General features: G+C 43.5%; 1 protein-coding gene across 1 annotated transcript in view; it reads left to right on the plus strand.

The window, feature by feature from the left end:
* The window catches only part of XKR4 (XK related 4), a 327,389-nt gene extending 317,651 nt beyond the window's left edge, over positions 1-9,738 (plus strand). Inside the window, exon 3 of the mRNA XM_007464032.1 lies at positions 8,792-9,738. Coding sequence (XP_007464094.1) covers positions 8,792-9,738 — 947 coding nt within the window. The remainder of the gene's footprint in view (positions 1-8,791) is intronic.
* Positions 9,739-13,815: the final 4,077 nt, after the last annotated feature.

Genomic DNA, 13,815 nt, shown 5'->3' on the forward strand with positions numbered 1-13,815 from the left:
AAAAAAAAAAAAAAAAAAAAATCCTAACTCTGCTACTTGTTAAAAATGTGTCCACGGGTCAGCTGAGGGTTCGGGAAACTAAGGCCCCTGGACCAAATTCAGCCCATCACCTACTTTTTCTTCCATTTAAGTATTGTCTATGGCTGCTTTCTCCCTACAAGGGCAAAGTTGAACTCTTCTGACAGAGCGCCATATGGCCTACAAGACCCCAAATATTTCTTATGTGTACAGAAAAAGTTTGCCGCCCTTTGATAAGAATATTTCGTCTCTCCGAGCCTCAGTTTCCCCATCTGTAAAATGGGCAAAATACTTACATTCAAGAAGTGATGCTGTGAGGAATAAAGGGGCTAAACAATGTGGAAAGTCAACCACAGAGCAGTTTGATACATATCGGGGTTTTTTTTAAATTATTATTTTAATTTTGCTCTTGTCCATCCGTGTTCCTCTTTGCCAGGTGAGAGAAGGTTACAGCTGCTGTCTGCCTGTCTCTGTCCCTGTTTTTGGCATTTTCGTTTCTCTTCATTTTGCCCCACTACACCCCCTACCATCCAACAGGCAAAAACTTCTAGAAAAAAATAGAGGGCTTCCCTGGCAGCACAGTGGTTAAGAATCCGCCTGCCAGTGCAGGGGACACGGGTTCGAGCCCTGGTCCAGGAAGATCCCACATGCCACGGAGCAGCTAAGCCCGTGTGCCACAACTACTGAGCCTGTGTTCTAGAGCCCACGAGCCACAACTACTGAAGCCACGTGCCTAGAGCCCGTGCTCCGCAACAAGAGAAGCCACCACAATGAGAAGCCCGCGCACCGCAACGAAGAGTAGACCCCGCTCGCTGCAACTAGAGAAAGCCCGGGTGCAGAAATGAAGACCCAAAGCAGCCAAAAATAAAATAAATAAATAAATAAAAAAATTTTTAATCTATAAGAAAAAAATAGAGTGATTGATAGTTTAAAAAAAATGGTATGGAAAATAAACTTACTCTAAAGAAAAATTTAATTCTACTGGGCATCTCGGGTTACTTATTTTATGTCTTTTGAGTAGTCATTTCTGTCATCTTTTTATTTGCAATATAAATTTAACCTTGCAATTTGTAATACTGTACAAAGAATGGTGACTTCTCACCTTCTCCTAAATACAGAATTTTTTCCTAGAGAAAAACTATTAGATGTTTTCAAATTCCTACACACAGAATGTTTGCCTTCTTGGGATTTTTCTTTTAATCTAAAAATAATTTAAAAATTAAGATGAGCTGCAGCTATGTGAGATCACCTAAAATTTTTTTTTTCCAATCAGAAGGAAATTACTTTCCACATTTCTTAAGGAGGAGAGACACTTTGCTTCTCCCAACAACTTTCTTCAACTGCTTTCCTATTAAAATACTTTTTAAAATTTCAATTCAGTGTTTCCCTTATCAACTCCTTAGCAGCCTTAAATTTGCCTTGCAAAGAAGCTGAAATCCTCAGGATGGATTACAAAGAGAGTGCGTATCCCTACCAAAATTAAACATATTAAAGCATTTAAATATTTTTAATCACAACTATTACAAGGTTTAAAACAGAGATAAAATGGTTTCAACGCAAGATTTCGAACATCTTAGACCCAGTGAAGTTTGTATTACTTTCCTTCCCTTCACCTCACTCCACAAAGATCACAGCATAGGGGGCTTTACATTTTTACAATTATTACATTCTTTCAACTAGGTGAATTCGATAAGAGAGTCCAGCCAAGTGGATCTCCTGCTTTTATCTCTGTAACTAAGAGACGAGCTCTAAACATGCTGAAGAAATGGAAAACTTTTCTGGTTTCGTGACCAGCTACTCTTGAATTGGGCAACATTTTTCCACAGATAAAAATTCAGGAGGGCTTCCCTGGTGGCACAGTACTTGAGAATCCGCCTGCCGATGCAGGGGACGCGGGTTCGTGCCCCGGTCCGGGAGGATCCCACGTGCCGCGGAGAGGCTGGGCCCGTGAGCCATGGCCGCTGAGCCTGCGCGTCTGGAGCCTGTGCTCCATAACGGGAGAGGCCACAGCAGTGAGGGGCCCGCCCACTGCAAAAAAAAAAAAAAAAAAAAAAATCAGGAAAGGAAATTCCCTGGTGGTCCAGTGGTTAGAACTCCATGCTTTTACTGCCGAGGGCCAGGGTTCGATCCCTGGTCAGGGAACTGAGATCCCACAAGCTGTGTGATGTAGTCAAAAAAATAAAATAAAATAAGATTCAGGAAAATTAGGAGGGCTGTTTAGTCTAGAAAGTACGAAGATAAGAAAAGCCTGATTTTCCTCCTAGGTGCTTGTGCTTCTGATCCATTTTGTGCAAAGAAACCCAAATGGGATCCCTTGGCCTGGGAATAAGTGTGGTCATGGTGAGCCTGAAGGAGCAGCTGGATGGAAGCCTTCGGGGTCAGACCCTTGAGGGTGGCACTATTCTGGGGTCACCTCCGTCCCTCCAGCCCACGAGTTCTACACCTCACACACTTGTCCACACCACATCCTGCCTGCTGTGGCTGCTGATCCCATCCAGTCTGTGGTCATGGTTCAGAGCTTGGAATCCATGAATTCAGATGTCTATCCTCCTGGCTAATCACATCAGCTTGGGCAAGTTATTTAGCCTCTCTCTGGGTCTCTGTTTCCCTGAATGCAAAACAGTGCTTGCCTCAAACTGTCATCATGAAATTTAAATTGGACAAAGGCTGTAGGTACCTAGCTCATCCCTGTGCACAAAGCAAGGACCCCACAAACACTCCCTCCTTCTTTGTCTATGATTATGTGCCTCCCACTCACTAACGGAACTGTAACTTTTTTTTTTTTTTTTTAGAGTGTATATCTTTCTTTTGGGTAAGAGAAACTCAGAAAAGTCAGAAACTGTAGGTTTTATCTTCTGTGACTTGAGTGAAGAAGGGAAAAAAAAGGAAACCATAACTTGTTTTGACTGCAAGAAATCAACATTATGTGGTCATCTAAAATTCAATATTTTGTCTGTTGGTTCAGGGACTGTACTTTAGGGGGAAAAAGTTATCGTGTTTGTAATGAAAGACTACATACGTTATGAATGGTCATGTGATAATCTAGCCTCCATGAGTTGTAAATCATCCGTTCCCAAACCATAGGTGAGAAAATACTTAAAATTTCCTCCAAAACATGTTGCAATTGACAGGATGGAGAAATGGGGTGGAAAGAAGGGAAATAAGTTTGCGATCGAGATGGTGGGCAGATTGGGAGGCAATATGAGAGCAGCTACTGGATGACAAATGGGCTATTTTCGGAAATTGGTACCCAAGCAGAGTGGCAGATGCTGGCACGCTGAGGTGCGTGTGCAGAGCACAAGGTGTGGTGCGCACTTATAGCAGGGGAGCTGGACTTAGATTAGGAACTGGGACAGGCTTCCCTAAGCAGAGGAAGGGTGCTTAAACTGGAAACTGAAGGATGAGGAGGGATTAACCAGAGAGATGTGGCTTTTCAAGGTAGAGCACAGCATTTCCTGTCTCGGGGGAATGGGAACGCTCGGAGGTGGCTGGGGGACCAGCTGAGCTAGAGGGAGTCGGGCTGAGAGCTACCAGTTCAGGCTTCCCAGGAAGAGCCGAGAAACATCAGCTATCAGCAAGTCAGCTTCCAGCACAGCTCTTCTGTCTCGCAGTAGAGGGAGAGGGGCATCAGGAAGATTCAGGAAGGCCCGAGCCAACGCTCCGTCGAGAGGCGCCCCCTGCCGGCCAAACCTCACGCTTCCCTCGTGATGGATTTCAGAACTCAGACCTAGGAGTTAATTCTGCATGAAGGGTATACCTGTTCTATTATTCTCTCTGCTATTATGTATGTTTGAAATTTTACACAATAATAATTTCTTTAAAAAAAAAAAAAAGAGCCCTTCTCACCAGCTGCAGTTTGGTTGTGAACATGGGCCAGTGGCCAGGTGTTTCCCTGAGACTAACCCTTGGCTGGCCTGTAGCAGGGGAAGGGCAGCAGTTCTGCCCTCCCTAGGGAGAAGGAAAGAGACAGGCTCATTCTGTTTGTCGAAGAATCAAAGAATTCGAGTACTTGGTTCAATTCCCTGAATCTCCTACATCCAGGGAATTAGGCTATAAATCCTATAAAGCATTCTCTAGGTTTTTTCCAGGAACACTTATTTACACTCAGGCCACGAACGACACAAAGGGAGGACAGGTTTCATTTCACAGTGTTTTGGCATTTGCAGCTCAGACTGAAATTGCAAAGAAGCAGAATAGGAGAGCAATGAAGAATGGTGCACATTTTTTGAATGTCTCATTCTATCTGTGGTTCTGACTCTATCTTTAGAATCCTTCCTTTCTTCCTTCTTTATTTCCTTCCTTCCTTCCTCCCTCCTTCCCTCCCTCCCTCCCTCTCTCTCTCTCTCTCTCTCTCTCTCTTTCTTTCTTTCTTTCTCTCTTTCTCTTTCTTTCTTTCTTCCTTCCAAGTCATAATATATGCCAGGCACCATGCAAGGCACAAAATGACAGAAAAGTAAATAAGCAGGTACTTTTCCTTACCTAAAGGTCCACTCCAGTAAGAAACACAATGATTAAACAAGCACAAAATAAAGCATAATTATAAGCTGGGATAAGTGATCTGAAGGAAGAGAATGGGGGCGGGGGTGTACTTGATATGAAACATACTCCTAGAGAGAACTGATTTCATTCAGGGGCCAGAAGTGGTTCCCTTCTAGTTTAGAGGTTTCAACATACAAAGATCTCTGGGATTGTAATATTTCAAGGGTCTTATATCCCATCCTAATCCCTTTATCCATTATTTCCAAGAGAAGATAATGTTTAAATGCAGATGATGGAACTTTTGCCCACACCTCTTCCATAATTTCCACTGGAGACAAGTTAGGGAGAGGAAGAGGGTAGATAAAACATTTAACGCCTGAGAGTAAGACTCAGTTTCTTTTCTTTAAAATGAGATTGTTGCACTAGGGAAGCTCTGAGGTCTTAGCACCTTTTTTAACGTTTTAATAAATAGTGTGATCCCATGGAGTCCTCTGGAGCTGGTTTTTACCTTAGAATGAAGTTTTCATGAGCTATATGCTATTCATTGTTTTGAAAGAAAATACTATGAGACCCACCGTACACCTCCCAGGACTGCAGAAGGAATCTTTATATTTTAGTATTTTAACGATGTGATGGGAATAATATTGTTCAGTGTCACTTACGTAGTATTCCAGCTTAGAACGCATAACCATGAGGAAACAGACAGACAAACCCAAAATGAGGCAGAGGAACACTTTTCTTTTTCTTTCCTTTTTCTTTTTCTTTCTCTCTCTCTCTTTCTTTCTTTTTTAGGTACTGTATTCTTCAAAAAATGCCAAATAATAAAAGGCAAAAAAAGTCTGTGCAAACATTCCAGATTAAAGAAAACTAAATGGATAAGACAAGCAAATGCAATACCTGGTTCTAGTCTCAATCTTATACCAGAGGGAAAATCCTATGATGGACATTGTTTGCCAGTTGATGAAAATGGAACGTTGATGGTGGATTAAAAAGAAAAATTGTACCAATGTTAAATGGACTGAAGTTGATAAATGTACTGTGGTTAACTAAGAGAATATCCCTCTTTGTAGGAAAGAGACACTGGCATATTTTAGGGTAAAGAATCATTGTGCTGGTCCTTTCCAGCTGCTATAACAAAATACCACGGACTGGGTGGCTTATAAATAGCAGAAACATCTTGTTCACAGTTCTGGAATCTGGAAGCCGGAAGTCAGTGTTCCAGCACGGTCTGGTGAGAGCCGTCTTCTCTTCTGGGTGGAAGACTCTTCGTGATATCCTTACGTGGCAGAAGGGTTAGGGTTCTCTCCAGGGGTCCTGCTCATGAGGGCCTCCCAAAGGCCCCAGCTACTAATACCATCACCTTTAGGGGGTAGGATTTCAACCTGTAAATTTGGAACACAGCAGCTGTGGTGTGTGCAATATACTTTCAAATGTTTGAGAGAGAGAGAGAGAGAGAGAGAGAGAGAAGGCAGTGATAAAGCAAATGAGGTCAAATGACAATCTGGGCAAAAATATATGTGTCCAATTATTATTTTTATTCTTGCAATCTTTCTGTAAGTTTACAATTCTTTTCAAATAAAAAGTTAAAATATATGTTGTTGGCTAAAGGAGCACTTAGAGTTCCGTGTTCCAGCACGGCACCTCAGAAGTTCTAGAGAATTCTACCCCTATAATAACACAGTGCCTTGTGGAGGACATCTACGTTGGCATTTGAAACAACTGAGCTGATATCATTTGCATAAAAAGCAAAAGAATTAAAGCGTTTCATGGCGGGTGTGAATTTGTAATGAGGAGTAATTCTAAAATGGCCCCGTATTTTCTGTTCAGGCATATATTTGTCTTATACAACTTAATTGCGAAACAGATGAAAAAGAAAATCACCATCAAATGAACAAGGGAAATTCTAGTTCTTGTGAAACAGATAATTCATGAAGGGCATGGTTATGATTGGCACGGAATTTGCCATTGGTAATGACTTTTTAAATTGTAAGATACATAGAAAGCAAAGCTGATAGAAAGTCTTCATTTTTCTACTGCCAGAATATTGTCATAACAATCTTATGGTGTGTCAAATGCAGACTGAATTCCTTTTTTAGGGCATAATAATGAAAGGGGTGATGATTACAGGGGAATTTGGACGAAGCTAATTTTCCAATTCTCTTAAAATCCGACAACGGATAATTTTAGGATGCTGTATACGTAAAGTCTGTTGTTGTTGTTTACTATTTTCACTGCTTTGAATAACAGCCTTCAATAACTGGTACCCTGATCTGACTGCCCGATGGAGCCGCTCGCTCCTTCCTTGGCTGGAGCCTGACCAACAATGCAGCCATCCTCCTGAAGGTGGCGCTGTGCTCCGCGCGGTCCCGAAGGATGCGGGCGGGTGGAAACCCGGAGGGCCTGCAGGCGGAGAAGCGGCCCAGGTGCACAGCTCAAATGCATAAGGAGAACACAGTCTGTGCAAGAAGCAACCCGCCCCGTCGCAAATGGTGCCAATGAAGAGCGAGCTCCTGAGGGCTTCTGTGTCCCACACACGGGTGTTGACATTCAAATGGCACTACGCTTTGTTCTTATACACGAAACTGATAATAAGTATGTCCTTCGCATAACTATTCCATCACCTTTTATCTCCCATCCTCTCACCTTGTTTCTTCTTTCTGTAACTTTTCCTCCTTCCCTCTCTTCTCACTCTTGGAGGTGCTTTGGAATAGATGTCGGTGCTTCCACTGCCTAGAAGTTATACTATCGCAAACTCCTTTGTGCCCTGGTGGCTAACTGACCTAGGAATATCGCCTACACTGCCTGAGGGTTGCAGTAATGAAAGTTTTTTTGCTGGCCGGAAAAACACCTGAAGGCCCAGTGTAAGATGGGGATGTTCTGCTGGCTTCTTTGGGAGCAGACATGAGACGGGTTGTTGGGAAATATTTTCTTTATCAATAAGTGTTTTTTTGGAGTTCGCCTCTCTCAAGGAGAATGTGTAAGAAATGGTTTTCGAGGTTGAATGTTCTTTCTATCAATTAGTGTGGCTCTTTCCCACAAGAGTCATTTTTTGAAATTCATTCTTCAAGGACCATAGACAACAGCTTTTCTCTATTGAAGTATGAGCAGGAAAGTGCAAATTCCATCCTAAGTTGTTGGCAACCCCCATTCCATAGCGGGAGAACTATGTTTAGGAATAGATCTGGTGAGGAAAAGCCAGCTGGGCTTAAAAACGCACAGAACCTTTGTTAGCGTTGGTAAGCCTCGTTACGGCTTATTAAGTAAACCAGCTGCGGTGCAGACCGACCTGACGTGTCAGTGACAAAGTGGAACTCCCCAGAGCGCTCTCTCCTGAAGGAGGTGGTGTGTTTTCAGGTGAGCCCTGGTCCACACCACGACCGCAGAGGTGGCGTTTCAGACACAGCAGGTGGAGCAAAAGTGGAGGGGAGCGATAAGAATGAGTTTTTTAAATTTGGAAACACATACTTTTGGGGGGATACTAACCAAATGGGGCTCACTGCATAGTAAGAAAAGTGGTTGGTATGTGATTTCTGTACAACGTTTAATTTGTGAAAGAATAAGAGGTGCGTGATGGTGAGCAGACATTTCTTCTTCTGAGTGGAAGGAAGCTGTAGGAAGAGTCTCGGATCATATCAGGACAGACTGCACACCAGGTATCACAAGAAACACGGCCAAGGAGATTCCATGGGCGCCTTTTCTTATTTCCGAGAAGCAGTTAACTTTCTTGGTGAATGAACTACATTTATTCTTGTTTAGAAGCAGAAAGGTGAACCAACTAGCCCCTCAAGTTTCCTGTCATTATTTGTCCCTTTCAATCACAGAATCTCAAAGCTGACAGGGAGCCCTGGAGATCATCCACTTTCTGAATGAGGACGCCAATTTAAATGATTGTCCAAAGTCGTGCAGGTCCTAAATGGCAAAGATGAAACAGCAACCAAGTCCTGTCAGCCTCCCATCCACAGTTATATTCCCGCCAGACAAAAGGACCTCCCTAGTCTCTTTACACCGACTACACAGAAAGCTAACACCCCTCCCATCTTCAGCCCCAGGCTCCATGCTGGTCCCCAGGAGCACTCCCATTAGCCTCGTGTCTTGTCCATATCGTTGGGGCCCCTTAGAGGACAGATCCTAGGACCCCCATCTGAGTGTTTGGTCCAGCTAAAACTCAGAGAAATGAAGAGCTTTGCTGTGGTAGTAGCTAGCCTGCCCCAAGCCCCCAGCCCCACGTGGCTTCTTGCCAGGGACAACCCTGCACCTCGCTTTTGACAGCCTGTCTTCCTGTTTGCCTTTGTAGGTTTCACAGCGGCCGCCTCCCTCGTGTCCTTGGCTTGGGCCTTGGCCTCCTACCAGAAGGCCCTGCGGGACTCTCGTGATGACAAGAAGCCCATCAGCTACATGGCCGTGGTCATCCAGTTCTGCTGGCATTTCTTCACCATTGCGGCCAGGGTCATCACCTTCGCCCTCTTCGCCTCGGTTTTCCAGCTTTACTTTGGGATCTTCATCGTCCTTCACTGGTGCGTCATGACCTTCTGGATCGTCCACTGTGAGACAGAGTTCTGTATCACCAAATGGGAAGAGATCGTGTTCGACATGGTGGTGGGGATCATCTATATCTTCAGCTGGTTCAACGTCAAGGAGGGCAGGACACGCTGCAGGCTCTTCATTTACTATTTTGTGATCCTTTTGGAAAACACGGCCTTGAGTGCCCTCTGGTACCTCTACAAGGCTCCCCAGATCGCGGACGCGTTTGCCATCCCAGCGCTGTGTGTGGTATTCAGCAGCTTTTTAACTGGCGTTGTTTTTATGCTGATGTATTATGCCTTCTTTCACCCCAACGGACCCAGACTCGGGCGGTCCCCAAGTTGTGCTTGTGGGGACCCCGCCGCTGCCTTCACGCCGTCTCCAGAAGCGGCCACGAGCGCCCTGCGGTCCCTCTCCAACACCCGCAGCGTCGCCGGCGACCGCGACCAGAAATTTGCAGAGCGGGACGGGTGCGTGCCTGTGTTTCAGGTGAGGCCCACGGCCCCGTCCACCCCGTCCTCTCGCCCACCACGGATTGAAGAATCTGTCATTAAAATTGACCTGTTCAGGAATAGGTACCCAGCATGGGAGAGACACGTCTTGGACCGAAGCCTCCGAAAGGCCATTTTAGCCTTTGAAGGTTCCCCGTCGCCTCCGAGGCTGCAGTACAAAGACGATGCTCTCATCCAGGAACGGCTGGAGTACGAAACCACCCTGTAAAGCAAGAGGGCTTGGAGGGGCCGCAAGCTCCAGACCCAGGGGTGACAGCCGGGCCGCGGCGATAATGAAACTCCGCCCTGGAGTAGGGCAGCGAGCTGTGCCGGTCGCAGTCTGACCGTCATCAGGATGCGTGTCTGACCCTCCATCAGCTGACAGCCTGCTGCTGGCCTCCTTGGAAAAAGCAGCCCAGAGACCCTACTGCTCCATCTGAAGGGAACAGGCCAGCTCAGTAGGACCCCTTGTTGCCACCAACCCCTCCTGCCCCGCCTTTCAGCACATCCACCTGAGGGTACTATTATTATGGGAAATGTTGCCTCCGATCAGTAGGGTGTTTTGATGGAGTTAACTGATCTTTGCATAAAAATATACTGAGTCATACACACACGTGTACACACACACTAACACACACACACACACACCGATCCTGTCAAAATAGCTTAGGTGATTTCTTTTCATGCAAAGCTGTGATTCCCACGGGAATATAAAAGCAAAGACAGAGAAAACATATCCCTCAAGACTCCAGAAAAAAAAAAAGTAAAGCTTAGAAAGAGAATGCATAAACCATTCTCACGTGAAAACCAATCCCATGCGTGAAAAGCCTATCCAATGGACAGAAAACCCAAGTGTGTTTACGCATGTATTAGCATTGATGGAATGGTTCGTTTCCAAGACGTCAGGATTTTTTTTCATTTTAAATTTTCCGTTGAGAACGTCTTTCATGACAGATACCCCACGCAGCCCATGGCTGGCTTTTGACGAGACCAAGGAGCTAGATACCTTGGGGATGAAAGTTCACTGATAATCAGGATGCAGTATTCAATTGCCAAAATTTGATAAAACCACGAAGAGGAAGCGGGAGAAAAAGGCAAAGCGAGCATCTGATTTCCCGGCCTGTGCAGCTCACATGGGAAGGTCGAGGCAGAGCGGAGGGAGAGCCGGGCTGTGCTCAGGTCCAGGAGTGGAGGCTCTGCGTGAGTGCGGAGAGGCCGGATTCCAGAACACGCCACGCCACACCCTTCTAGTGCCAAACACCGTCCAGCACGGGACTGACGGGGACGCCCTGAACGGCTGAGCATGAGGCGTGAGCCCCAAGAAAGCGGAAGAGAGCACGAACAGTCAAGTTCTTCGCTGTGTACAGGCTCCCCCACTCCCCCATCCAAGGTCAAAGTGATGTGTCTTTTAGAGGCTTTGGGACACATTTTAGTAAGTATGAGCAGACAGATGCAGTGAATATGCTATAAGAAAACCCTTCTGAACCGATTGAGGGCTTATCACTAGATCCAGCTAAGATTCGTAATTGAGTCCTTTGTAAAGTCGCACTCTTACAACAAGCTTCTGGGTTTTAAATACCTCCGTCCAGCAAGTAAACGTTCCCCACTTTCTGTTCCCAGCGTCCCCCAGTCATGGTGCTTTTTGTTGCATTAAAAGTGCCGGTCAAACTTTGATAGTATTTTTTTATAGTTGGTGCAGAGTGGAATAACTCATGGATTATTTCAATATTTTTGTAATAAAAAAATATAGGGTATACATATAAGCATCATCACTTTTTTTATAGACCTGGAATCGTTTAAAATACTTTAAGCATCATAGTTACTTGGGATGTCAGAAACTGGTCCACAGATCCCATCAACCTGCCTCGGCAGGTTAAGAACATGCGTCTCTTGCAAGATCACCCTACTTTGCCATGCTGGTGCCCCCAGGAACCTGGCCAAGGGTGCTATCAGAATATCAGGGGACAAGCGAATCAGCTTAACTAGAAAGGGCTTGTCAAGACTGGCCAATGTTTCCCAGGAAATCAAAGATGTTAGTGATTACTTTCTTCCATCTGTTATGACAAACCTGACCACAGTGGAAGATGTCTTAAACTTCCTTCCCTGGTTTTATATTAACCCAACCGATATACTAAATATTAGTCAAGTCACTTAAAAAAAAAAATCAGTGTAACATATTCAGTTTTTTGGACTATCCAATTAACTTTAAATAGTCAAGGTCTAGAGCCACCACCTGTAATGGGTGTATCCTACAGGGACCGCTGTCCCTATGATGACACCCACAGGAAGTGACAGAGGGCTCGACCTAGGACTCCTTTTGGTACAAAGCCCCAAAGCAATGTTTTAAAAAATGGATGATTTTTATCAGTAGACATATTTTCCTAGTACTCCATGATTTGATCCTTCAAGCAAGAGTCCACTAAAAGATAATAGTCTTTTGTTTGGATGTGAAAACATTACCTAGTCACCAGTAAAGGCCCAGGAGGATGCTCTTCTTGTTGGCAATTAATGAAAACATCCCACCCCCAACTGTAGAAGGAAAAAGATGATTATAATGGCAGATTCTTCACTTTGGTGCCGAGCCACGAGTCACTAGCTTCATTAATTAATGATCTTTGGAAATTGAATTGCTCAGTTGAACTCTACCTTTGATTCCACGAGTAAATAACAGATTATAATAATGTCAGTCAACAAACACAACAGACCCCATCACTCTTCAATCATGTAAGTCCTAGATTATTTCTCAACTTGATCCCTCATTTAACAAGTCAAGAGTCAAAATAAGTGCTGTGTGGCCAAAAAAATGACGTACTGTGCTTTGTCTTGGAGGTGAGAATGCAGTCAGGAGGGTACAAGAAGTTTGAATTTTTCAGTGATTTCCCAAATACTGTAAATACTCTGTTATCCAGCATACTTGAAGATTTTGATGTTTTAGTCAAAAATTCTTGTGAAGGCAATGACATCTCCACCATGTTATAAATTACAAACTATCTCAAGATTACAAACAAGAGCAACAACAAAAACATTTTTACTTCCAAGGAGAATCATGACTTAATCTCGCTTCCATGATTCATAAAGTGCTGCATTTTTGCCATCAGACTGTGTGGTGATGAGAACGTGCATTAGTTTCTAGATCCACCGATAACAGAGAGTTTAAAGTATTAGGATTTAAAGAGACATTGTCAATATACAAAGGAACAAAGTTTGATTTTCATATGTATAGTTGAGTTCTTCCTAAGATTTGATTTTCAATTTACCATTACAATGTCCACTCCACGGAGAGTAACTCAAGAATCCAAAAGGAGCCAGCCGTGGTTAGCATACGAATTGGAAACGCTGGATTCTTTATCTGTGGGCTCCAACTAACTTCCTGGGCTGGGTCTACTTGGGTCCCCTGTAGGGGGTGAGGGGTCTGTTCTTAGTGCTTGATTTTTGCATAGGACCATGAGATTTTCTAAAAGAAAATATTATAAAAAATTTTTTCACTTTTAAATTAGCATTTCTCAACAAAACCTTATTTGAAATGAAGGACCATATGTATCTTAACCACACTGAGACTTTAAGTATTTGTGTGGAAGAAAAAACATTTTTTTCCTCCATGTAAGTCAAAGTTTGATCCCCCAAAATGACTCTGTCCTTTAAATCTTCTTCCATTTCCATTGTCCTACTTAACTATGTACTGTCTAGTTCAGTAACCTTGACTTTGTGGACACTTTGTTACTATTCCTTTATGATATTGCTGTGAACATGACAAATGAAATAAATTTTCCTACTGACATGGCAATAATATGCAATTCAAGTATTAGCAGAAGAGAAAATACAAAGATAATCTGAAGATAAAATACATTAAGTATTTATACTTAATTTCTAAATGCCCAATTCCTTTGGCTCTATGAATAAATGAAGTAATTAAACCAATGAAAAGTGAATAGGAATAATTGAAAGCTCAATGACTTTTTAAAGAAATATTGTATATACGTGTGTATGGTATGGATAACAGAAATATATTACATATAATACACACGCACACACACACAACTAAAGTAACAGATGAAAAGAGTAAAGTATATACTGCCCCTTTCATGCATATCAATTGGTATGTTATTGACACGTGAACTTTTAGATTAAAAGCGTTTTCCCCAGCTCCTCTTTGGCATCAGCCCAAGCGTACAGCCCATGTGTCTGTAAAACATCAGCACACTTGTGAACTTTGGTTGGAAATATTTAGCACTTTTAGCTTGTATGAACTTTCCCCCCTTCAAGGATCTCATCTCTTTTTTTTTTTTTTTTTTTTTTTTTTTTTTTG

This window comes from Lipotes vexillifer, unplaced genomic scaffold, assembly GCF_000442215.2.
Source record: "Lipotes vexillifer unplaced genomic scaffold, Lipotes_vexillifer_v1.1 scaffold69, whole genome shotgun sequence".
Taxonomy (NCBI): Eukaryota; Metazoa; Chordata; class Mammalia; order Artiodactyla; family Lipotidae; genus Lipotes; species Lipotes vexillifer.